Source organism: Bufo bufo, chromosome 5, assembly GCF_905171765.1.
Source record: "Bufo bufo chromosome 5, aBufBuf1.1, whole genome shotgun sequence".
NCBI lineage: Eukaryota > Metazoa > Chordata > Amphibia > Anura > Bufonidae > Bufo > Bufo bufo.
In genome coordinates, this window is record NC_053393.1 from 451,770,661 (window position 1) to 451,798,082 (window position 27,422).

The following is a 27,422-nucleotide window of genomic DNA, read 5'->3' on the forward strand; positions in this document are numbered from 1 at the left end:
GAGGGGTCATGTTGAACTTCCAGTGACCAGTATGAGAGAGTGTGAGAGCCATACCACCAAATGTAACACACCTGCTCCCCATTCAGACCTGACACCTTGTAACACTAACAGGTCACATGACACCCGGGAGGGAAATTGCTAATTGGGTACAATTTGGGCACTTACCCTTAGTGGTGTACTCACTTTTGTTGCCAGCAGTTTAGACATTATTGGCTGTGTGTTGAGGTTTTTTGAGGGCACACCAAAATTACACTGTTGTACAAGCTGTACACCGACTACTTTACATTGTATAAATGTGTCAAATTATAAGTGTTGTCCCATGAAAAGATATGAAAGATTTACAAAAATGTGAAGGATGTACTCATGTTTAAAGCTGTCGTAAATCCTCTAAAAACTATTTTTCTGAAATATTATATTCATTAAGTTAAAAAAAAAATCTATCAAAACAGGCCCCCAAACTTTAGGCCTGTCTAGAGGGCATACACCATAGCCATGTACACGGTGTACGAATTCTGTGTTTTACAGTAGATGACGCAGTGTGCACAGGGCAGGCAGGAGCACACAACTGTTCTTGATTGTCCTCACTCCGCTAAAAGTATGGCATAGCATATCAGTGCAGGGTATCCTGCATCAATGTGCTGTGCAGAGCCATTTCGCTTCCATAACATTAATCTGTTTTCCCTTAGTCCTAACATCAGCACAAGCTTCCCACCCTAAGTATGTTACTTCTTTATTATAAACACATGGTAGGAGGTGCTAGGTATACTTATATAATCACAGGGGTCTCAAATTAGTGATTAATTTGATTAAATTAAAAAGTCTATCTGTCCTACTAGTACACAGGAGCAGAAATACCCCATTATTTTTGTTGCTGTTAGGACTAAGGGAAAACAAGTTTAGATTACAAACCAACGATTCTTACCATCCTCTGCATCAGTAGGGGGAAGCTATTTTTTTTACCATACCTCTCCCCTCCACTGTGTTGGTTTGATGGACAGGTATTTTTTTATTTCAACTGTACAGTACAATCTAACCTTGTTTTCTTTCATGAAAAAGGTAAATAGCTGATAACAGCACTCGCATGCAACAGCTCACATCATCATGTGTGACACTATTTACGAGAGGTAGCTCTGCTTATTTGTTAACCAGCGATACTTCACGAGATGACTTTTTTGTGAAGCTTGCGCACATAGGATACTCCCATAACGCACTGACATGTATTCACAACCTGCTGTGTATATAATTCTGGGAAATGCTTCACAGACAAGAATTTACAACCAGATTTACATCACTTATGGTTTTTAATGTCTCAAAATAAGGCTACATTCACACAAATAGGGATGCGGTCCCTGCGCATCCCACACTTTTTACAAGCCCCATTGAAAAAAAAAGAAGCCTATTCTTGTCTGCAAAATGCACGTGTATAATTTTTTGCAGCCCCATAGAAATGAAGGGGTCTGTGTCTGATCTACATTTTTTTGACCGAAAATACGTTCATGTGAATGTAGCCTAATGAGACCAATGCACCACAAAAACAAGCAGTTGTGTCTTTAAGTAGAACTACGAGTGCACATGAAAATACTAAGTTAGGTTAAGACGCATGAAAAAAGAACTGGCATGCACACATACTTCATGACTGGGCATGTTGTGTGTAATTAAGGAGAACTCAATAATATTAAAAAGCGCATGACAGGGAGGGCGGCCAGCCCATCATATGACTGAACCCACAGACATAGGCTGTTTCATCTTAAAAATAAACTACTTGATAAACTGTATCTTAGAATAGAGAACTGTTGTACCATCTGTATTATGCTAGGTCTACACGACGACATTTTGTTGTACCAATGCCGCGCGCCAATTTTTATAATGGCAGTCAATGGTGTCGCACTGCAACATGCTGCGACAGTCACAGAAAATCCATTAGAGATGGATTTTTCTGCGACTATCGCATGTTGCAGTGCGACACCATAGACTGCCATTTTAAAAATTGGCCGCAGTTTGAGGATGCCTGATCTAAGAGCTCATACTACTGTGCTGTTCTCCCTAGAGGAGGGGGTCAGCAACCTCTGGCACGCCAGCTGTTGTGAAACTACAACTCCCAGCATGCTCCATTCACATCTATTGTAGTTCTCAGAACAGCCAAACAACTGTGCATGCCAATGATAACTGGCCCGTATAATCGTGCTGCTGATATACAAGCAAACGCTAGCTTTTCGGCTAATTAGCATTTTTCATCAGGATGAAAGACACATTATTATCGGGCAGCACATATCCTCGTGTAATCAGGGACGTGCTGCTGATCAACACAACTACAGCAGTAATCATTCCTCCCATGTTTCACTTTACCATCAGTGAAAAATGCATTGCATCCGGTTTTTCACGCAAGCCCCATTCACTTCTACGGAGCCAGGACTGTGTGAAAAACGCACAATATAGAAGAAGCTGCGATTTTTCCTGAATGCAAAGATGATCTGTGTAAAATTAATGGGTCAGGATTCAGTCCGGATGCTATGCGTTCACTACACACATTGTGTCTGGACGGAAAACTCGCTCGTATGAAAGAGACCTTACATGCTGCCTTCAGCTCGGACATAATGTACAGCTAAGGCTACTTTCACACTAGCGTTTTAGTTTTACGGTATTGAGATCCGTCGTGGAAACTCCGTACAGGAAAAAAAAAAGCTTCAGTTTTGTCTCCATTCATTGTCAATTGGGGCAAAACTGAATAGAACAGAGCGCTCCAAAATACATTCCGTTCCGTTTAGTTGCGTTCCCATACCAGAGAGCAAACTGCAACATGTATTTTGCTTTCCGTCCTGGGATGCGGAGCAAGACGGAACGGGCATGACCCCCAAAATAAGTCAACGGGGACGGATCTGTTTTCTCTGACACAATAGAAAACGGATCCGTCCTCTATTGACTTTCAATGGAGTTAATGACGTATCCGTCTTGGCTATGTTAAAGATAATACAACCGGATCCGTTCATAACGGATGCAGACGGTTGTATTATCAGTAACGAAGCGTTTTTGCTGAACCCTGCCGGATCCAGTAAAAACGCTAGTGTGAAAGTAGCCTTAACAGGCTCCCTTTAGTGACTGTGACTAAGGTGTATGGAGACTTCACTTCATCTGTAGTTCTGTTATAAGCAAGAAACCATTACTGATTTTTGCCAGGATACAAGGATTTTTGAGGACAAAGAGGTCTCGGGGCTGGAACCTGCACCCATCTCAAGCGTGCTCGGCTATTTTCATCCTATAGCACATACAGCCTCCTCCATGTCCAGCGATGCACAACCTGTTCTTGAAATAGAAGCAGGTCCCAAAAGTTGTTTTCCAGGACTTAGGCTAGGTCTACACGACGACATTTGTCGCGCGACAGATAGGGTGCAACATTTTGTTGCACCAATGTCGCACGACAATTTTTATAATGGCAGTCTATGGTGTCGCACTGCAACATGCTGCGACTGCGACGCAAGTCGCAGAAAAATCCATCTCGAATGGATTTTCTGCGACTGTTGAGTCACAGTCGCATGTTGCAGTGCGACGCCATAGACTGCCATTATAAAAATTGTTGTGCGACATTAGTGCAACAAAATGTTGCACCCTATCTGTCGCGCGACTTATTGTTGCGCGACAAAGGTCGTCGTGTAGACCTAGCCTTAGGCTACTTTCACACTCGCGTTTGGTGCGGATCAGTCATGGATCTGCACAGACTGATCTGTTCAGATACTACAACCGTCTGCATCCGTTCAGAACGAATCCGTTTGTATTATCTGTAACATAGCCAAGACGGATCCGTCTTGAACACCATTGAAAGTCAATAGGGGACGGATCAGTTTTCTTTTTTGCCAGATTGTGTCATAGAAAACGGATCCGTCCCCATTGACTTACATTGTGTGTCAGAGCGGATCCGTTTGGCTCAGTTTTGTCAGACGGACACCAAAACACTGCAAGCAGCGTTTTGGTGCCCGCTTCCAAAGCGGAATGGAGACGGAACGGACGCAAACTGATGCATTCTGAGCGGATCCTTTTCCATTCAGAATGCATTGGGGCTAAACTGATCAGTTTTGGACCGCTTGTGAGATCCCTGAACAGATCTCACAAACGGAAAGCCAAAACGCCAGTGTGAAAGTAGCCTTAATGGTTACCCGTCCTGAGGATAGGTCAACATTTATCAGATCAATGGGGGTCCAACTCATCCGATAACCATGGTTAATCCTGGTTTATCCTTCTCAATATACCATTTGTATATTTATTAGTAACTGTATTACTCAACATACAGATTAGTTGCATCTTTTTAAAAAGGGAAGAATTTTATAAAAATACCTTTAATAGAAACAATTCCATAAATGACAGGAGGATCCCTATACATCCATTTATAGTTATATACAATTTATGACAAGGAAATTGTCAGTAGTGTTATATAAGATTTATTTTATAGTTAGGAGATCTACTGGTGGGGGCACCAAAGGGACTTTTCCTAGAGTAAAAATCTTAGCTTCAAACTGCAGGAGGTCTTCTTGTGAGAGTTCATTTCGAGGAGTAAACAAGGCACTGGACAACATGACATCAGCTGCAGAGGAACCACCAGCATTTGATGCACTGCTTACTGGGACTCCTTGGCCAAATGTCGATGTCCTTGGTGTAGAAAGACTGCTGGTTCCTGTAGTCCCTGCCCCAAAGCCAGATGTCCCTGTAGAACTTGCAAGTCCTCCAAAGCCGGAAGCACTAGAGATCCCTCCAAATGTTGATACTGCACTTCCACTTCCAAAGCTGCTAGTCACTGCTGTTCCTCCAAAACTAGAGGGCACTGCTGACCCAAAACCAGATGAACCCATGCCAGGAGCAGCTGAAGCAAAACCCGAGAAGGTTGAGGCTGTTCCACCTGAAGTAGTTGTTGGTGCAAAAGAAAATGAGGATGCAGATGCAGTTCCTACGTTGCCAAATCCAGATGAAGGCTTACTACCGAATCCAGGAGCACTGGAAAAAGTGGAGCTGGCCCCAGCAGTGGGAGCAGCAGTATGGGAGTCTAGCTTAAAACTGAAGGTGGCCGCTGTAGACGTTTTCGTAGCTGGAGTGCCTGGAAAAAGGGAAATCTCAATGTTAGAATACGAAAAACACGATAGAAACCAAATATTGTGAAATGTACAGTAATTAGCAAAGTGGGTGTTAGAAAGAAACATTTCTTAAATGTTTTTTTTTTTCTTTTTTTACTTTCAAACCCCCTAGGAGATATCGGTTTGACACCATTATAGGGGATTGGCAGGGTCCAACCTTTGGGCCCCACACAGATCACCAGAATAGGGGTCTGTCCGCAGATCCATTCAACTCTGTTGGACCATCTGGTACTCCTGCTGCTATACTCAGTGGCTTACAGCTAAAGACCGTGACTGGCTGCAGAGGTGTCATGACGAATCTAGGATCACCACCAATACTGTGATGTACCTGGATTTGGCAGGCCACTGCTACAGCCAGTGTCTTCAGCTGTAAACCACTGAGGAGTGCGATTGGCAGTATTCAGGCGTGCCATAGCTAAAGCTGTAAACAGTAGAGTATATCATGCTTTTTCTTTATTTTAAGACATTGCAGACGTTGTTTATGATTTTCTCAGACAACCACTTTAACCCCTTCAGGACCCTGTCATTTTTCACCTTAAGGACCAGGCCATTTTTTGCAAATCTGACATGTGTCACTTTATGTGGTGATAACTTTAAAACACTTACTCATCCAAGCCATTCACATATTTTACTTCATGACAGTGGAAAATTTGAGTCAAAATATTTCATTTTTGTTTATAATAAAATAAAAAATACCAAAAATGTGGACAAATTAGCAATTTTCAAAATGTCAATTTCTCCGCTTTTGAAAACAGACTTCTACTTCATGTCTGGATAATTTTGTAAATTACATTTTCTTTTTTGGGGGACGTTAGAAGGCTTAGAAAATTTTCAAAATCCACTTTTTAAGGACCAGTTCAAGTCTGAAGTCACTTTGTGATGCTTACATAATAGAAACTATCCATAAATGGCCCCATTTTTGAAACTACACCCCTCAAGGTATTCAAAACGTATTTTACAAACTTTGTTAACCCTTTAGGTGTTCCATAAGAATTAAAGGAAAATGTAGATGAAATTTCAGAATTTCACTTTTTTGGCAGATTTTTTTAATCCATTTTTTCCAGTAACAAAGCAAGGGTTAACAGCCAAACAAAACTCAATATTTATTGCCCCGATTCTGTAGTTTGCAGAAACAACCCACATGTGGTCATAAACTGCTGTATGGGCAGACGGCAGGGCGCAGAAGGAAAGGAACGCCATATGGTTTTTGGAAGGCAGATTTCACTGGGATAATTTTAAGTTGCCATGTCACATTTGAAGACACACTGATGCACCCCTAGAGTCGAATCTCCAAAAAAGACCCCATTTTGGAAACTACGGGATAGGGTGGCAGTTTTGTTGGTACTATTATAGGCTACATATGATTTTTGGTTGCTCTATATTACACTTTTTGTGAGGCAAGGTAACAAAAAAAAAAAAAAAAAATAGCTGTTTTGGCACACAGTTTTTATTTTTTGTTAATTAACCACCTCAGCCCCCCTAGCTTAAAAACCCTTAATGACCAGGCCACTTTTTACACTTCTGCACTACACTACTTTCACCGTTTATTGCTCGGTCATTCAACTTACCACCCAAATGAATTTTACCTCCTTTTCTTCTCACTAATAGAGCTTTCATTTGGTGGTATTTCATTGCTGCTGATATTTTTACTTTTTTTGTTATTAATCAAAATTTAACGAAATTTTTGCAAAAAAAAAGAAATCTTTCACTTTCAGTTGTAATTTTTTTTTAAAAAAACAACTACATCCATATATAATTTTTTCTCTAAATTTATTGTTCTACATGTCTTTGATAAGAAAAAAAAATGTTTGGGTAAAAAAAAAATGGTTTGGGTAAAAGTTATAGCGTTTACAAACTATGGTACAAAAATGTGAATTTCCGCTTTTTGAAGCAGCTCTGACTTTCTGAGCACCTGTCATGTTTCCTGAGGTTCTACAATGGCCAGACAGTACAAACACCCCACAAATGACCCCATTTCGAAAAGTAGACACCCTAAGGTATTCGCTGATGGGCATAGTGAGTTCATAGAACTTTTTATTTTTTGTCACAAGTTAGCGGAAAATTATTATTATTTTTTTTTTTTTTTTACAAAGTCTCATATTCCACTAACTTGTGACAAAAAATAAAAACTTCCATGAACTCACTATGCCCATCACGAAATACCTTGGGGTGTCTTCTTTCCAAAATGGGGTCACTTGTGGGGTAGTTATACTGTCCTGGCATTTTAGGGGCCCTAATGCGTGAGAAGTAGTTTGAAATCAAAATCTGTAAAAAATGCCCTGTGAAATCCGAAAGGTGCTCTTTGGAATGTGGGCCCCTTTGCCCACCTAGGCTGCAAAAAAGTGTCACACATCTGGGATCGCCATACTCAGGAGAAGTTGGGCAATGTGTTTTGGGGTGTCTTTTTACATATACCCATGCTGGGTGAGAGAAATATCTCGGCAAAAGACAACCAGCATGGGTATATGTAAAATGACACCCCAAAACACATTGCCCAACTTCTCCTGAGTACGGCGATACCAGATGTGTGACAATTTTTTGCAGCCTAGATGCGCAAAGGGGCCCAAATTCCTTTTATGAGGGCATTTTTCGACATTTGGATCCCAGACTTCTTCTCACGCTTTAGGGCCCCTAAAATGCCAGGGCAGTATAAATACCCCAATTTTGGAAAGAAGACACCCCAAGGTATTCAATGAGGGGCATGGCGAGTTCATAGATATTATTTTTTTGTTGGCACAAGTTAGCGGAAATTGATTTTGTTTTGTTTTTTTCTCACAAAGTCTTCCTTTCCGCTAACTTGGGACAAAAATTTCAATCTTTCATGGACTCAATATGCCCCTCACGGAAAACCTTGGGGTGTCTTCTTTCTGAAATAGGGTCACATGTGGGGTATTTATACTGCCCTGGCATTTTAGGGGCCCTAAAGCGTGAGAAGAAGTCTGGAATATAAATGTCTAAAAAAATTTACGCATTTGGATTCCGTGAGGGGTATGGTGAGTTCATGTGAGATTTTATTTTTTGACACAAGTTAGTGGAATATGAGACTTTGTAAGAAAAAAAAAAAAAAAAAAAAAAAAAAATTTCCGCTAACTTGGGCCAAAAAAATGTCTGAATGGAGCCTTACAGGGGGGTGATCAGGGAGTGTATATGGGGTTATCACCCCCCTGTAAGGCTCCATTCAGACGTCCGTATGTTTTTTACAGATCCACGGATACATGGATCGGATCCGCAAAACACATACGGACGTCTGAATGGAGACTTACAGGGGGGTGATCAATGACAGGGGGGTGATCAGGGAGTGTATATGGGGTTATCACCCCCCTGTCATTGATCACCCCCTTGTAAGGCTCCATTCAGACGTCCGTATGTGTTTTGCGGATCCGATCCATGTATCCGTGGATCCGAAAAAAACATACAGACGTCTGAATGGAGCCTTACAAGGGGGTGATCAATGACAGGGGGGTTATCAATGACAGGGGGGTGGTCAGGGAGTCTATATGGGGTTATCAGGGGTGAATAAGGGGTTAATAAGTGACAGGGGGGGGTGTAGTGTAGTGGTGTTTGGTGCTACTTATTACTGAGCTGCCTGTGTCCTCTGGTGGTCGATCCAAGCAAAAGGGACCACCAGAGGACCAGGTAGCAGGTATATTAGACGCTGTTATCAAAACAGCATCTAATATACCTGTTAGGGGTAAAAAAAAAAAAAAAAAAAAAAAAAAAAAAAAAAAAAAAAATCGCATCTACAGCCTGCCAGCGAACGATCGCCGCTGGTAGGCTGGAGATCCACTCCTGTGTGCGCGCAGTCACAGGAAATCTCGCGTCTCGCGAGAATAAGGCGTATATGCGTGACTCTGCCTGCAGCTGCCGCCTCCGGAACGCGATCCTGCGTTAGGCGGTCCGGAGGCGGTTAACCACCTCCGGACCGCTGTACGCACAGACGCGTCCTGGAGGTGGTTGTTTCATTCCGCTTGGACGCGCCCTCTCGCGAGATTTCGGTCACAGCCGGCCCGCGCATGCGCATCGCGGGCCGGCAAAAGTTCGAGGACAATTGCATCAGCAACCTGCCAGCCAATGATCGTCGCTGGCAGGTTGCTGATTTTTTTAAAAATCGAATCACAAGCCATATAACAGATCATATTAGTAAATATGATCTGTTATATGGCTTCTCTGCTCCTCTGCTGGTCCTTTTCGTCGGTTGGATCCAGCAGAGGAGCAGACTGAACTGTGAGTAGCACCAAACACTTCACTGTAGCCCCAGATCACCCCCCTGCACCCCAATTAACCCTTTGATCGCCCCTGTCAATCACTAGTGAAAGACAAAAAGTGATCAGTGTAAACTGTCACTTTTTTTTTCACTAGTATTGGCTGTTAGATTTTAGGGATAGTTTAGGCCCCTTGGTTAGGTAGTTAGCGTCAGTTAGCGCCCACCCCACCGCAGTCACTTTTATTCGCTGATTAGCGTATCGCTAATCAGCATTTGTACTTTTATAGTATCTGTAAGTGATCAAAACTGATCACGGTCAGATCTATAATAGTATTAGTGTCACCTTAGTTCGCCCTCCACCCAAAACGCAGTGTTTGCCCGATCAGGCCTGATCGGTCGCCCACACGTGCGTTCACCCACGCCCGCCCCACCGCAGTGACAAAAAATTATTTTTTTTTGATCACTGCACATTCACTTTACACGCACTGCGGCGATAAAAAAATCAGTTTTGATATTTTTTATCAACCGCAGCGGCCTCAGGTACTTCGCTAGCCTCCCCTTTGTAAGACAGGTTTGCTTTTTTTCTTGGGTAGTCTCAGGGAATACCCCTAAATTTAGTAGTCCAAAATGTCAAACAGGGGGTATTCTTCTGAAGAGGCCTACAGGATTCTGACCCAGTCGGATGAGGAATGGGAACCCTCATCTGACGAATCTAGCGGGTCAGAATATGAACCTGTGGAAAGCAGTGGCTCTCTGACCCAAAGTTCGGACGAGGAGGTGGAGGTCCCTGATAGCACCAGGCGTACCCGGCCCCGTGTCGCTAGACCACAGGTTACGCAGGATCCGCTTCAAGAGCAGCAGAGTGGGGCTGGCGCTGCCGGATCACGTGGTGAGGCATACACCAGCAGCACAGCCCATCCTGGACCTAGTACCAGCACTGCCGTACAACCTGGTGAAGTAGCGAGCACCAGAAGGGCAGTTGAAGCTGGTACGGTGGCACGTGCAGTAGTTAACCCGTCGCAGCCACCGCACAGACAGGCCCGTAGAGCCCCTAGAATCCCTGAGGTGCTGGCAAACCCTGATTGGCAGTCACCAACTTCAGCCGCACCAGTAGTTCCCCCTTTTACCGCCCAGTCTGGAGTTTGGGTTGAGACGGCTCAAATCTGTTCGGCCCTGGGATTTTTTGAGCTGTTCTTGACTGCGGAGCTCTTGGACTTAGTCGTGGCAGAGACAAACCGGTATGCCACACAATTTATAACCGCAAACCCGGGAAGCTATTATGCCCTGCCTTTCCGGTGGAAACCAGTCCAAGTTTCCAAACTTAAAATTTTTCTGTGCCTTCTCCTCAACATGGGTCTAACTAAAAAGCATGAATTGCGGTCATATTGGTCCACGAACCAGATTCATCACATGCCCATGTTCTCTGCTGCTATGTCCAGGACACGATTTGAGACCATCCTGCGTTTTCTGCATTTTAGCGACACCACCACCTCCCGTCCCAGAGGCCACCCAGCTTTTGACCGGCTCCACAAAATTCGGCCCCTCATAGACCATTTCAACCAGAAATTTGCAGATTTGTATACCCCTGAGCAAAACATCTGCGTAGACGAGTCCCTAATACATTTTACCGGGCACCTTGGCTTCAAACAATACATCCCAAGCAAGCGTGCCCGGTATGGGGTCAAATTGTATAAGCTATGTGAAAGGGCCACAGGCTATACCCACAAATTTCGGATCTATGAGGGAAAAGATCAGACCCTGGAGCCGGTCGGTTGCCCTGACTACCTGGGGAGCAGTGGGAAGACAGTCTGGGACTTGGTGTCACCCTTATTCGGCAAGGGGTACCATCTTTATGTGGACAATTTTTACACAAGTGTGGCCCTCTTTAGGCATTTGTTTCTAGAACGGATTTGCGCCTGTGGCTCTGCGCGAACTAGTCGCGTGGGCTTCCCCCAACGGCTCGTTACCACCCGTCTTGCAAGGGGGGAGAGGGCTGCCTTGTGTAATGAAGAACTGCTCGCGGTGAAATGGAGAGACAAGCGTGACGTTTACATGCTCTCCTCCATTCACGCAGACACGACAATCCAAATTGAAAGGGCAACCCGTGTCATTGAAAAGCCCCTCTCAGTCCACGACTATAATGCGCTCATGGGAGGGGTGGACTTCAATGACCAGATGTTGGCTCCCTATTTAGTTTCCCGCAGAACCAGACGCTGGTATAAGAAGGTGTCTGTATATTTAATTCAATTGGCGCTGTATAATAGTTTTGTTCTCTACAGTAAGGCTGGGAGAACACGATCCTTCCTCAAATTCCAGGAAGAGATCATCGAGAACCTCCTGTATCCAGAAGGTTCCGTGGCCCCATCCACCAGTGTAGTTAGCCGTCTACACGAGCGACATTTCCCCAGTGTCGTTGCTGGTACCTCAACCCAACCGTCACCCCGAAAAAGATGTCGTGTCTGTAGCAGGAGTGGAATAAGGCGTGACACCCGCTATTTCTGTCCTGACTGTCCTGACCACCCTGCCCTATGCTTAGGAAACTGTTTCCGGAAGTACCACACACAGGTACACCTAGCATAGGGATTGCATCTCACAGGACAGGCACACAGGACTATTAGGGCCCTTTTACTCACAGCTGCTGCAAACCTCTCCTTTCACCTGGGATAAAGTGCATAACGTACTTCGCCACATCTTTGGGCGATTTGCGCTTTGCACATTGTCCCATGGGGAAGGAGAGGTTTGTTCTATAAAGGTAAAAAAAACTAAACAAAAAAAAAATTACCGGTAAGTAAAAAAGTTAAAAAAAAGTTAATATGTTCTGTTCTGAAGTTAATAAATTTATTGCGTTGCGGCCTGTTTTTTTTTTTTTACCTTCCAGGTGGACCAACCGATCGACTAGCTGCAGCACTGATGTGCATTCGGACAGAAGCATTGCGCTGCTGTCAGATTACACGCAAGTCGGTGTATGCGGCGCTGCAAGACGAGATTTCTCCTCTGCAGTAAAAGATACGTTTGCGGAGGCATATGAGCTGAGGAGGTGGCGGTGTTCATATGCTTTGGCAAACACTTTGTGTATATATATATATATATATATATATATATATATATATAAAAATCCCGGCAATGATTTATTCATCCACATCGATTGATGTGAATGGAGAAATCTGGTTTGCCAGGGCATACGAGCTAAGTGGGTATGGATGTTGGGCGGAGCTCCTATGTCCTGGCAGACGCCTTTCCCCTCCTTTTTCTTGCAGAGATTTTTTTCATCCACATTGATCGATGCGAATGAAGAAATCTGTGCCGTTCATTTTTTTCTTTCAGCCCAGAGGCTGAACGGAAAAAAAAATCTCATTACCCGTATGCTCAATATAAGGAGAATAGCAGAAACTCCTAATGCTGGGCATACATATAATGATTGCGGAGACCCTCAAATGCCAGGGCAGTACAAACACCCCACAAATGACCCCAATTTGGAAAGAAGACACCCCAAGGTATTTGCTGAGGGGCTTATTGAGTCCATGAAAGATTGAAATTTTTGTCCCAAGTTAGCGGAAAGGGAGAGTTTGTGAGAAAAAAAAAAAAATATCAATTTCCGCTAACTTGGGCCAAAATTTTTTTTTTTTTATATGAACTCGCCATGCCCCTCATTGAATACCTTGGGGTGTCTTCTTTCCAAAATGGGGTCACTTGTGGGGTATTTATACTGCCCTGGCATTTTAGGGGCCCCAAAGCGTGAGAAGAAGTCTGGTATCCAAATGTCTAAAAATGCCCTCCTAAAAAGGTATTTGGGCCCCTTTGCCCACCTAGGCTGCAAAAAAGTGTCACACATCTGGTATCTCCGTATTCAGGAGAAGTTGGGGAATGTGTTTTGGGGTGTCTTTTTACATATACCCATGCTGGGTGAGATAAATATCTTGGTCAAATGCCAACTTTGTATAAAAAAAAAAATGGGAAAAGTTGTCTTTTGCCAAGATATTTCTCTCACCCAGCATGGGTATATGTAAAATGACACCCCAAAACACATTGCCCAACTTCTCCTGAATACGGAAGATACCAGATGTGTGACACTTTTTTGCAGCCTAGGTGGGCAAAGGGGCCCATATTCCAAAGAGCACCTTTCGGATTTCACTGGTCATTTTTTACAGAATTTGATTTCAAACTCCTTACCACACATTTGGGCCCCTAGAATGCCAGGGCAGTATAACTACCCCACAAGTGACCCCATTTTGGAAAGAAGAGACCCCAAGGTATTCGCTGATGGGCATAGTGAGTTCATGGAAGTTTTTATTTTTTGTCACAAGTTAGTGGAATATGAGACTTTGTATGAAAAAAATAAAAATAAAAAATAAATCATCATTTTCCACTAACTTGTGACAAAAAATAAAAAGTTCTATGAACTCACTATGCCCATCAGCGAATACCTTAGGGTGTCTACTTTCCGAAATGGGGTCATTTGTGGGGTGTTTGTACTGTCTGGGCATTGTAGAACCTCAGGAAACATGACAGGTGCTCAGAAAGTCAGAGCTGTTTCAAAAAGCGGAAATTCACATTTTTGTACCATAGTTTGTAAACACTAACTCTTACCCAAACATTATTTTTTTTTTATCAAAGACATGTAGAACAATAAATTTAGAGAAATTTATATATGGATGTAATTTTTTTTTTTTGCAACCAAGTGGAAAATGTCATTTTTTTTATCAAAGACATGTAGAACAATAAATTTAGAGCAAAATTTATATATGGATCTCGTTTTTTTTGCAAAATTTTACAACTGAAAGTGAAAAATTTGATTTTTTTGCAAGAAAATCGTTAAATTTCGATTAATAACAAAAAAAGTAAAAATGTCAGCAGCAATGAAATACCACCAAATGAAAGCTCTATTAGTGAGAAGAAAAGGAGGTAAAATTCATTTGGGTGGTAAGTTGCATGACCGATCAATAAACGGTGAAAGTAGTGTAGGTCAGAAGTGTAAAAAGTGGCCTGGTCATTAAGGGTGTTTAAGCCATAGGGGCTGAGGTGGTTAAAGGGTTTCTATCACTTCGTTTCACCTATTTAGCTTTCAGACACTAGCGATCCGCTAGTGTCTGCTTTATCTAACCATCCTAATATAAGAGCTTATTGTCCTGCCGTTTAGCTAAAAAAATAACATAGATATGCAAATGAGCCTCTAGGTGCTATGGGGGCGTCATTAGCACCTAGAGGCTCCGTCTACCTTAACAAACTGCCGCCGCCCAGCGCGTCCCTCCAGCCCGCCCATCTCCTCCGGAATGCGATGCTCCTCGTATTCGGCGCATGCGCAGTGAATGTCTGATCGCTTCCCTGCTCAGACATCTCCACTGCGCCGATGACGTAATAGTGCTCCGAGGAACAGGCGCAGTGGAGATGTCTGAGCAGGGAAGCGATCAGACATTCACTGCGCATGCGCCGAATACGAGGAGCATCGCATTCCGGAGGAGATGGGCGGGCTGGAGGGACGCGCTGGGCGGCGGCAGTTTGTTAAGGTAGACCAAGCCTCTAGGTGCTAATAACGCCCCCATAGCACCTAGAGGCTCATTTGCATATCTATATAAGTTATTTTTTTAGCTAAACGGCAGGACAATAAGCTCTTATATTAGGATGGTTAGATAAAGCAGACACTAGCGGATCGCTAGTGTCTAGAAGCTAAATAGGTGAAACGAAGTGATAGAAACCCTTTAAAGGGCTTCTGTCACCCCACTAAACATTTTTTTTTTTTTTTTTGTGTTACTTGTAATCCCTATACTGCGATTTATGCATACATACTGTAATTAATCATTTTGGTTCAGCAGATTCTGTTAAAAACGTACTTTTAAAATATGCAAATTACCTTGCTACCAGCAAGTAGGGCGGCTACTTGCTGGTAGCAGCCACATCCTCCTATCCTAAAGACGCCCCCTCCGCATGTTGATTGACAGGGCCAGCGAACGGGATCTTTCTCTGCTGGCCCTGTTTGCATTCAAAATCTGGCGCCTGCACTGTACCCGTCTTCAGTCGGCGCAGGCGCACTGAGAGGAGGGCGCTTGCTCGGCCGCTCCTTCCTCAATGCGCCAGCGCCGGGTGTAGATGTGACGTCATCGGCGCATTGAGGATGGAGCGGCAGAGCGAGCGGCCGCCACTCAGTGCGCCAGCGCCGACTGAATACCGTTACGGCGCAGGCGCGAGATCTTAATAGCAAACAGGGCCAGCAGAGAAAGATCCCGTCCGCTAGCCCTGTCAATCAACAGGCGGAGGGGGCGTCTTTAGAATAGGAGGATGCGGCTGCTACCAGCAAGTAGCCGCCCTACTTGCTGGTAGACAGGTAATTTGCATATTTTAAAAGTAAGTTTTTAACAGAATCTGCTGAACCAAAATGATTACAGTATGTATGCATAAATCGCAGTATAGGGATTATAAGTAACCGAAAAAAAAACAAAAAACTGTTTAGTGGGGTGACAGAAGCCCTTTAAGGTTCATCTGACAGGTTAGATCATGTGGTATTTTTATAGAGCAGGTTGTTACGGACGCGACGATACCAAATATACTTTTTCTTTGTTATTTGTTTCAGTTTTACATAGTAAAGCATTTTTGATTTTTTATTTTTTTTTTTATGTCTCCAGATTCTGAAAGCCATAGTTTATTTTTATTTTTTTGGCGACTGTCTTATGTAGGGGGTCATTTTTTTGATTGCCACTATTTTAGGGTGCATATGGCTTTGATCGCTTGGTATTACACTTTTTGTGATGTTAGGCGGCAAAAAGGAATTTTTGGCAGACTTTTTATTTTATTTTTTGTTCACCTGAGGGGTTAGGTCATGTGATATTTTTATACAGCAGATTCTTACGGACACTGATGCCTAATATGTATACTTTCTTTTATTATTTACTTTACACAATAACAGGATTTTTGAAACAAAAAAAATATCATGTTTCAGTGTCTCCATATTCTGAGAGCCATAGTTTTTTTTATTTTTTGGGCGATTGTCTTAGGTAGGGTATCATTTTTGCGCGATGAGATGACGGTTTGATTGGCACTATTTTGGGGGGGCATATGACTTTTTGTGATGCAAGAACGACTGTAGGGGGAAAAAAAAAAAAGATGACTGAGGGGAGATCTAATTACTATGTATAAATATATCAGGGATCAGTACAGAGATCTATCCCATCATCTATTTATCCCCAGGACTGTGATTGTGACGAGGGGACATCCTCTGCGTCTGGATGAAAGAAGGTTTGTACACAAACATAGAACAGGATTCATTACGGTAAGAGCAGTGAGACTATGGAACTCTCTGCCTGAGGAATTCAAGAGGGGCCTGGATGTATTTCTGGAGTTTAATAATATTACAGGCTATAGCTACTAGAGAGGGGTCGTTGATCCAGGGAGTTATTCTGATTGCCTGATTAGGGGAATAAAAAAATTCCTTCTCGACTCCAAAGTGGAGAGAATTGGCTTCTACCTCAGTTTTTTTTTGCCTTCCTCTGGATCAACTTGCAGGATGAAAGGCCAAACTGGATGAACAAATGTCTTTTTTCGGCCTAATGTACTATGTTACTAAGGTGACCAAAAAAAAAGAAAAGGCTTGACAGTTTTTTTTTATGCTGTTCACCTGAGGGGTTGTCATGTGATATTTTTATAGAGCCGGTCGGACGCGGAGATACCAAATATGTCTGTTTTTCTATTATATTTTTTTACAAGGGGCTTTTTATTTTTTTTCTTGAAACTTTTTTTTTTTATTATGGAAAACTATTTTTTTTTACTTTTTATTTTTGTCCCACTCTGGGACTCTGATCCTCTTAACAATGCATTACAATACTTCTGTATTGTGATGCATTGGCTGTAAGTGTATTATACACTGTAATAAACTTCAGCCTGCTTGCCTTTGAGATCCAGGGGGCTGGATCTCACAGGCTGTCACGTAAGGCAGCCACGATGCCTAAAGAAAGCATCAGGGTGCCTTCCCTGCAATCGGGTCCCCGTCACAGCAGCGCAGGGACCTAATGGCCACCCTGGACGCGGCAGGATATCGCATGTGACCGCGGCAGTGCAAGGGTTAATGCGCCGGCATCAGTGTTTTCACCGATGCCGGTGCATACAACAGGGATCCGGCTATCAGTGACTGCCGGACCCCTGCCGCTGATCGGGCGGGAGCAGCACCTGCCCGATCTGCCCGCTGTACATGTACGGTGCTGGTCCTTAAGGGGTTAAAGACATTACTGGCATACAGCTACGATATGCCAACAATAACCAACAGGTGTATGGACTGACAGCAGTGACCCTGACCGACTGCACAGCGTTGTGTTCCTGCAAATAAATCAATAGGGGACATTTACTAAGGATGTTGCACCAGAATTATGGCGTAAAATAAGTAAAAAAGAATGGCGTTTTGATTTGCGTCAAATATATCAACTGTCTTCTCCAGAATTTTCACCATAAAGACTGCATCACGCCAGAAAGGAGTTATAAATGTCAAAGTAAGCAGAGCTATCAAATTGGCGCATATTACGCCTCATTTATCATCCTCTCATTGGCAGAAATGGCTCCAATTGTTGCAGACAATTAAGCAGAAAGGTGCGACTTTGTCAAAAAGTCGTATTTATGAAAAGGAAACCAACTCGTCGTTGGAACAAGTGATGGGGGGGGGAGGAGTATTAAAAAAGGGTGCGTTTAGTTTTATCTAATGAGCTAAACAGCAGGATTCTATCTGTAAATTGACATTCAACAAAAAACGCCCCGCACACCGCTTCTTCCTGCACACGGAGGAAAACATACGGTGTCGGGGAGGGGACCGGGATGAGCCTCTGTAGTATCAATGGCGTCTGCCATTGGCTGCTCATCACCCCCCGGATGTTTTCATCTGTGTGCAGGGAGAAGCAGCAGCGGTGGTGCGGGGACCAGGAGCGGCGCCGGGAGCTAAATGACAAACTTAGCCCTGCTTCCCTGAGTGCAATAGACTAAGGAAACAATGCTGTGCACCTCCAAGTAAGAGACATTACTGGCCTGTTTGCCGGTCTACTACAAATACATACTTGATGTCCCAAAACCAGACTGTTGTGGACCTCCAAATGATCCAGACTGCTGTGGACCTCCAAACGATCCAGATTGCTGCGGACCCCCAAATGATGATGGTGCCGCAGCACTAGGGGGTTTTGTGAGTTGATTAAGCTGAAAAATACAAGAACAAGGATATATGAAATTTCAAGCATAAAAAAAAACAGTATGCATTATTAATAGTACTACCATAACTATGCTATATGACAGAGGAGATTTGGACCCTACCTTTAAGGGGTTGTCCAGGTTCCAAGCTGAACCTGGACATGCCCACATTTTCACTCAGGCAGCCCCCTTATATGAGCATAGAAGCATGAAATGGTCCGATGCTCTCCCTTGCCCTGCGCTGGATCCTGCAGGGCAAGGGCTTGTTTGTTTACTCTGGCTCACTGCTAGGCGGAGGCTTCTGCCCAGCAGTGTATTCGGTGACATCACTGGCTCTGATGGGCGGGCTTTAGTACTGCCCTGGCCATTTTACAGGCTAGGGCAACGCTAAAGTCTGCCCATTAGTGGCGGTGACGTCACGGGGGCTCGCTACTAAACGGAAGCCTCTGACTAGCAGTCCCTATGGAGAGCCCGCTACGTCACCAGAACTCCATAAAATGCCTTTGCCCTGCACGATTCAGCGAAGGACAAAGGAGAGCATCGGAGCATGAAATGTTCAGATGCTCATATTAGGGGAGAGCGAGTGGAAATGTGGGTATGTCCGGGTTTAGCTCTGAACGTAGACAACCCCTTTAAGGGGTGTATTACCTCCGATATCACTGATCAATTTGCCAGTGAATAACTAAAATCATAACTTTCAATGAATAAAATGGAAGACCTAAGAAGTAGAACAGATGGAAGGTATTTTGCAGATGTGGACATGCTGACTATCCACACGACCAAGAAAGCAACAATAGTTTTTGTTATACGCAAATTACCCTCTTATCCCCTGGTGACTGCTGTATGATGAAAGCTATGGGAACTACAGTACTAGAGGGGGTCGGGTGATAGCCTTGGGTCACCCATTACAGGGGGACAGCCAGATCATCCATCAGGGCTAGCGGCTGAGAGTACAAGATGGGAAAGGGATCTCTGCACCATACAGTACATATATGTGACGAATAAAGGATTTAATTCGTAAAAGACCAAGTGAGTGCCGATCTCTTTCTCTAATACATGTGGGATTGTGATCTCGGACACGTGCACTAGGGGTGGGCGATATGGCCTAAAATCTATATTGCGATATAATTTTAAGCAAAATATATATTGCGATATATTGTTTTCTATATTTGGGGGGGCGTGTTTAAACTTTTTATTTAATAACTATTAGTCTCCTTAAGGGCTAGAACGTAGAACCCTTGTCATATTCACCCTAACAGAGCTCTATTAGGGTGAATAGGACTTTACACTCTCCCTGCTGCCCTGTGCACACAACAGCAGGGAGCTGATCCCCCTCCCCTAAACTGTGCCACCCCCAGATCTCCCCCCCCTCCCCTAAACGGTGCCACCCCCAGATCCCCCCCTCCCCTAAACGGTGCCATCCCCAGATCCCCCCCTCCCCTAAACGGTGCCATCCCCAGATCCCCCCCTCCCCTAAACGGTGCCATCCAGACCCCCCCCCCCCCCCCCCCCCCCCCGATGCTCACAGGAATACATTTAAAAACTAATCAGTAACTTTAACTTTATTCATTGGTGATCTCTTTACTGTATACCTTACTAGGTCTTAGCTCCGGTAATAGCAGGCAGTGCGGGCGGGCGGCGCTCACTCACTGACGTCACGCGCCTGCGCCGCCTAGTGGGAGGAGCAGGCGCGTGACGTCAGTGAGTGAGCGCCGCCCGCCCGCACTGCCTGCTATTACCGGAGCTAAGACCTAGTAAGGTATACAGTAAAGAGATCACCAATGAATAAAGTTAAAGTTACTGATTAGTTTTTAAATGTTCTACTGTCAGCGGCGTGGCCCTGTATGTTCTAACCCCCAGGCAAGCGTCCCTGTCACCATGGGAACGCCTGGGGGTTAGAATATACCATCGGATTTGAGTTTTCACGCGCTCACTGAGATCGTGAAAACTCAATGATTTACTGTCAGTCCCTCCCCTCCTCCTCTTTTGTCATTGGTGGTCAGCGGCAGCCGCGCACAGTGGGGAGGGAGGGACTCTCTCCTTCTCCACTGTGCCGGCTCAGGATCATATCGCGGTCCGGCGATATAGGCGATATGCTCAAAATCCATATCGTGGCACAAATTTATATCGCATATCGCCTATATCGTCTATATCGCCCACCACACCTCTTTGACAGAGTGCCGGCTGACCACTACCTGATAGCGCAGTATAACTATGAGAGATATTTAACCTTTACCACACCATTCTATATTCTTTACAGTAATTCTGTAATAAAAGAAGGTAATGTCATTTTACCAATGCCGAGTTAGAGGCGTTCCAGTTCTTAATTTCATGTACCCTATGTTTCCACTGGTTGATCAGCTGTTGTACCGAATTCACCTGACAAGCAAAAACAAATCAGTCAGTAGAAAGGCATTTATCTGATCAGAGAGGCTGTGCCAGGAAGAATATGGCTATATAGAATTTGCATGTAATCAGCCTCTGAGCTATTCAATAAAACGTATCTGTATAGCGCCACCTGCTGTTTGTCATTTTCATTATTTCTCTGTCCACAATGTTACTGAGGTGGACACACATGCTCCGAACCATCCTTCAACTGCCACCAGCCCCGCTATATGTAATGTTAGACGCTGTGACAGTTACGGGGAGAGAACTGTAACAACCCCCTTTAAAGGCGTTGTCTCAGCAAATAGCATTTATCATGTAGAGAAAGTTAATACAAGCCACTTACTAATGTATTGTTACTATCCATATTGCTTCCTCTGCTGGCTGGATTAATTTTTCCATCACATTATACACTGCACGTTTCCATGGTTACAGACCACACTGCAATCCATCAGTGGTGGTCATGCTTGCAGACTATAGGAAAACGCACTAGCCAATCAGCAGCCCCACGGTCCCGGCCCCCAGAGACATTGGTGCTTTTTCCTGTATTGTGCAAGCACGACCACCACTGATAGATTGCAGGGTGGTCGTAACCATGGAAACAAGCAGTGTATAATGTGATGGAAAAATGTATCCAGCCAGCAAAGGAAGCAATATGGATAGTAACAATACATTAGTAAGTGCCTTGTACTAACTTTCTCTACATGATAAATGCAACTTACTGAAGTGAGACATCCCCTTTAAGATATACAAGTAGGAGCATTTTATTAATAATGTGCCTATAAAAGTTACTTAGAACATGACATTTTTCTTCAGTAATTCTCCACCGTTTCTTATGATGGGAATTGTTTTAAGCATTTTACACCACAAAACTGGCATTAAATTAGGTGCATCTCACTCCAGAGGAAAGGAGATCAAGACTGACATAAGAAATGCCCTGATAAATCTCCCCCTAGGTCTCTTTCTTTATGGTACAAGACTTTGAGAGATTGATTGCAACAAAATTTTCGACTTCTAAACCTTTACCAACACCTTTCTCACTTTCTCACAAAGCAGGTGGGTGGAGGCCATGGACACGATCCCTGCAGCCCGACTCATTTAACAGATGCGCCAGAAAACTTTTGCTCATTACATCAGAAATTTACTCCAGCTTCTGGCTGAAATATTTCAGAACGGACATTATCCAGAAGGCACCACAATTACTAAGAGACACTTTTAATAACTGTGGTGCACCTCATGCCAGCGCAGGACAAATTAAGATCAGTGTAGACAACTGTGGTATTAAAGGCTATGTACACCTTTGGGGGCAATTTTTGTTTAATTATTGCATTGTACTCATTTTGAGCTAAAAATATATTTTTTTAATTGTTCTTAAAAATATGGCGTCCTTTTTTCTATACGTAGCTGAGATGCTCTAGTAGCACCCTACGGATATTCTGTCTTTTCCGTCAGACCAGGAGCATTCGGACTCCTTATCTCTACTCTCTGACCTTATAAACACTCAGTATAGCTCAGTTCTTATCTCACTGATAAGAATGTGGCTTAAATAAATGTTTATGACCTCTTAGTAGTACAGAGATAAGGTCTATTACATGACTGACACAAAGTACCAGTCACACAGCTAGAAAAACAGTTAGCCCTTTGTGACAGAAAAGCTCAATATTTTTTTAATAAAGGCCAATTGAAAAAAAGAATTTTAGCCAAAAATGATTAACATGCAATCACAAAAAAATAAAATAAAAATTACATAGTTTTGTAAATGGCCTTCTTTGTGAGATGTATAAAATTCCAGGCGCAGCTCTTCGGGTGAGATGTCAGTAAAACCTGTGTGGAAAATAAGCATAATGCGGTCATTTGTCCCCAAGGACAATCAGGAAATTGCTATACGTACAGACACATCTTGTGGACAACAAAACAATGCAACACTGCATAACGGTCCATTTACACTGGAAAATAAGTTAAAGAGTAACTGCCCTTATTTTTTTCAATTTTTGATATATCAAATGGACATATCAGAAGTGTCGATGGGTGGGGGTCCCAGCTCTGAGACCACAACCGATCGATAGAACAAGGGTTTAGAAGTGCTCAGCCGAGCGCTGCTTCCCCGTTACTGCTGACGAGCTCATAGACTTTCTATTGAAACCATCTACAGTCTCGCACTCGAGCACTTCCGAGCCCAAGTTCTATCGATCGGTGGTGGTCTCAGAGCTGGGACACCCGCCAAGCAACACTTCTGATATGTCCCTACGACATATAAAAATAAAGTGTAGTTACTCTTTAACCGTAATGAGCACTGATCGCAGATACAGCAAGTCAATTGGCGCTCATTTACTTGTATTTCTATATAACTACGATCATATGTGCGATCATTCATCCCCCTTCATGTTTCCATTGGCAAGCAACAGGCCATTTACACAAAAGGACGTGCTGCTAATCACAACTATTTCTCGGTCAGCATAAAAGATGCGATCGACAAACGAGCGAATTATCATTAACTGTTTGACTGCTGGACAAGCGTTGATATAAATGATTATCGGCCGTTACCATAGCACAATGATTACCTGATAAGTGGCTCTGCTCCTTTAAGACACAATAAACAGAGTACGCCCATTGCCCCGAAGACTCCCACGCCTCCAAATCATGTATGATATCAGCTCTAGACAAAAGTTACAAAAACACACCAGTGATTATACATAGAAAGGTTAGCATGCATTCCTCATCCATTAATTAATACGGTGCCGCTGCCTCCCAAAGACAATGATTGGCATCGCTGCCAAACCATAAACAGCTACTCGTTTTTCTGCTCTTATGTCGTCATAGGTCCCCATTTACCCGAATGAAGCCAAAAGTGTTCCCTACTGACCTCAGTCGAGTCAGTGTATTATTTTATTTTTACTACTTTTCTGTGCATGGGCAATCAGTAAGAAATTTGTATTTTTGCAGGGCCTATGGGAACGTATGCCACCGTTTGCCTATACGGCGGCATAAATCAAAGCCTTCCATCAGAGGCGTACGTTCAGAACTCCTGATATCCACCTCTAACAGAATGCTCAAACATAGTCTAACCACAGCCTTAGAAGCCCTGTAGACCACGAATCAGCAACCTCCGGCACTCCAGCTGTTCTGAAACTACAACTCCCAGAATCCTCCTTTCACTTTTATGGCAGTTACAAGAACAGCTGAGCAAGTGTGCATGCTGGGAGTTGCAGTTTCGCAGCAGCTGGAGTGCCGAAGGTTGCTGGTCCCTGCTGTAGGCAAAAGCCAATAAGAAAAGTCAGATTCGCCTCCTACATGAAAGGCCTTAGATACTTACAGGAGGCTTCCTTCCTTGTCCTGGCCGTTGTCTCTGGCATGATCCTGGTGGGCCAATGCATTAAATCTGTTCTGGGATGAGAAGAATCCTGAAGGTGCATTCGATTTCGAGCTTCTGTCTCTATTATCACCAGATCCAGATCCAGACCAAGAAGAACTTCTGTCGTTGTCCCTATTGGTCCATGTGAGGTTTCTGGAGAAGTTAGAAGGCTGCACGTATCGCTGACCTGATGAATTCCAACTTGATGATGCAGCTTAGAGGCAAATTGATAGTCATACCGTTACATCTCCAGGTCAGAAACCAGCAATACAAGAAATGGAATTTTGATTTTAAAGGGGTTTTCCCCATCTTAGCTATTGGGGGCATATCGCTAGGTTATGCCCCCATTGTCTGATAGGTGCAGGTTCCCACCTTTGGGACCCGCGCCTGCATCGAGAACAGAGCGAGGAAGGGGGTGGCCAAGCGCTCTCCCCATAGGACTTAATGCCTGCGCACTGCGCTTGTGCAGCCACCGCTTCCATTCATTTCTATGGGCCGATAGAAATAGCTGAGTCAGCGTTCGGCTATTTTCGGCGGTCCCATAGAAATAAACAGAGGCCGGCTGTGCATGCGCAGTGCTCCCTCCGCAATCTTTAGGGCTCCGTTCTCGATGTAGGTGCGGGTCCCAGACCTATCAGACAATGGGGGAATATCCTAGCGATATGCCCCCATTGTCTGAGATGGGAATACCCCTTTAGGGGGATTTCTAATGTAAAGGGGTATTCCAGCACAACAATGCTGCCAATGGTTAAAGGCTCTTATACTCACTTCATGTTCTCTGCTGCTGCCGTTCTGAGGGTGACCAGGTGCCAACTGTGCCCCACTTCCTCCTCTCGGCATGGCAGGAAATGGCTGGGAATGCCGCTCAGCAGTGGGGAACAGGCGAGGAGAGTATAAAGTTCTTTACTTTTTTTTTAACCATTGAGCGGTGTCTTAATTGCACTAGAATACCCCTTTAAAAGGGTTGTCTCATCTCACCGCTACTAAAGCGAGATGAGACCCAGTTCCGACCACCTCCCGTGACATGTCCTATTCTTGCCCAGTTTGTGGACAAGGATAGGACAGTTCTATAGAGGGCTTGTTATGCAAAATTCAGAACGCACACAGGTAGGATCCACAAATTGTGGACTGCAAAAACGGATATGGCCGTGTGTATGAGCCCCAAGTGTCCTTCTACAAGGACCGATAATCAAACAGATCACTGGGGGATCAGTTTTGCTATAAATGCTCATTCCTGATAATTGGACTGTGTAAAAGGTGTCGGCGATAACTTTCATCAGGTGATCGTGTCATTCTGTCGCCACCAACACACAGGTCGTGCTGCCTAAACAATGACCTGCTGAGCAGGAACAATAATTTCCTATGGAGACAAGCGATCACTGTTTGCTCTATGTAAATGCAGCTTTCATCTCCACTGAAGATCAGGCAATTATCGGGAACATCTACCGGTACTTCATTCCCGTCAGTGAAAACATCATCACACCTGGAACTGTCAAAGTGGAGCGGGTGCAGCAGCAGCGCCTCTAGGAGTAAGGCTACTTTCACACTAGCGTTTTTCTTTTCCAGCATAGAGTTCCGTCACAGGGGCTCAATACCGGAAAAGAACTGATCAGTTTTATCCCCATGCATTCTGAATGGAGAGTAATCCGTTCAGGATGTCTTCAGTTCAGTCGTTTTCACTGATCAGGCAAAAGAGAAAACCGCAGCATGCTACGGTTTTCTCTCCGGCGAAAAAAACTGAAGACTTGCCTGAATGCCGGATCCGGCATTTTTTCCCATAGGAATGTATTAGTGCCGGATCCCGCATTCAGAATACCGGAGCCGTCCTTCCGACGACGGAACTGCCCGCCGGATCACACTGCCGCAAGTGTGAAAGTAGCCTAACAGCAACGCCCCCGTTGCTCCTAGAGGCTCATTTGCATATATTAAACCATCATATTTCTCAGCAATGCGGGCACATAAGAAGACAGGACCAACACAGATGCCTTCAGCTGCGAAGAGCACATGTAACAGGTCAGCCAGTGTCATAGGTACAAATCTGCTGACAGATATCCTTTAAAGAGGTTCTCCGGGCTTGAAGGGAAGATAGTCTGCTCAGTCCTCCTCCTCCACTACACCGATGCTGCCTATTCGGCAGTGCTCAGACTGGCTGCAGGCTCTCCCTCTCATATACCATATAGCCAGCGGAACAGGAAGACCTGACCACAAGAAACCACGTCCAGTCCTGGCAATCACCTGAGAAGGCGGCATCGGTGGTAAGGCCTGTTTCACACTTGTGTTGTGGCATTCCAGTTTTGTTATCGGGCAGAGAATCTCAAAACTGTTATTAAACAGATCTGTGCCATTTAATACATCTGGAAGCCTCAGTTTAAATCAAAACTGAACAAACCAGTATGAAAATCATTTTAAAAGTTAATGGGCGCCGGATCTGCCACCATTGACTTACATTGATACGGTTTGCAGACCGGACACAACTCCAGCGTGCAGCGATTTTGTGTCCTGTCAAAAACCGCAACAAAACAGAAGGGAATTCATTCTGATCAGTTTTGTCCCCACTGACAATGAATGGGGACAAAACGGGTCCGTTTTTTTTTCCTGGTTTTCAGATGTGCCACAACGCAAGTGTGAAACAGGGTAAAGTACTGAGCAGACGACCTGTCCTCCGCAAGTCTGCAGACAGCATGATCAAAGAAGCCTGGAGAAGCATTTCTATTTTACCTTATACCAAGGAAAAACCTGTTACAGGGGCACAGATACATACATACACTATACACACACTGCAGGCTGAAAGCTGTAGTACAGAACATAGGTGGTAGGCAGCACATCTACGTGTGTATGTACTGGTTTGTATAGAAGTTGCCGCCCGGCTCTGCGGACACAGAACCCATACCTGAGGCCTGCCCTTGGTACCGGTTCTGTCCATGGTTCCGTCCGTCTCTCGGATGTTCGTTCCAACATTTGTCTCCAAACTTACAGCGACCCTGCAGGAAGAAGCTGCAGATAGCCATGATGACCGGTGTTTCGCGGAAGAAACGTCTCCGATCACGTGGTAAAACAACGCACGGCGTCACGTCGGCCAACGCCGCCAACCACGCGCCACTTGTGGTTGGCAATTAACTGCCATGATGATCGTGTCCTGAAGGGGGCGCGCAGCAGCCATGAGAAGGGAAGAACCGGGTGTAGAATGGAAGTGGAGGGAAGCTCCGTCAGA

General features: G+C 44.3%; 1 protein-coding gene across 1 annotated transcript; it reads right to left on the minus strand.

The window, feature by feature from the left end:
* Window positions 1–4,301: 4,301 nt before the first annotated feature.
* On the minus strand, window positions 4,302–27,246 carry NUP42 (nucleoporin 42). Its single transcript, XM_040433668.1, has 7 exons — window positions 27,102–27,246; window positions 24,173–24,425; window positions 23,421–23,515; window positions 22,607–22,683; window positions 20,770–20,853; window positions 18,348–18,483; window positions 4,302–5,080 (listed from the first exon to the last, which is right to left on the minus strand). Exons 1-7 carry the CDS (start codon window positions 27,217–27,219, stop codon window positions 4,431–4,433), a joined length of 1,413 nt encoding a protein of 470 aa, XP_040289602.1. The 5' UTR covers window positions 27,220–27,246; the 3' UTR covers window positions 4,302–4,430.
* Window positions 27,247–27,422: the final 176 nt, after the last annotated feature.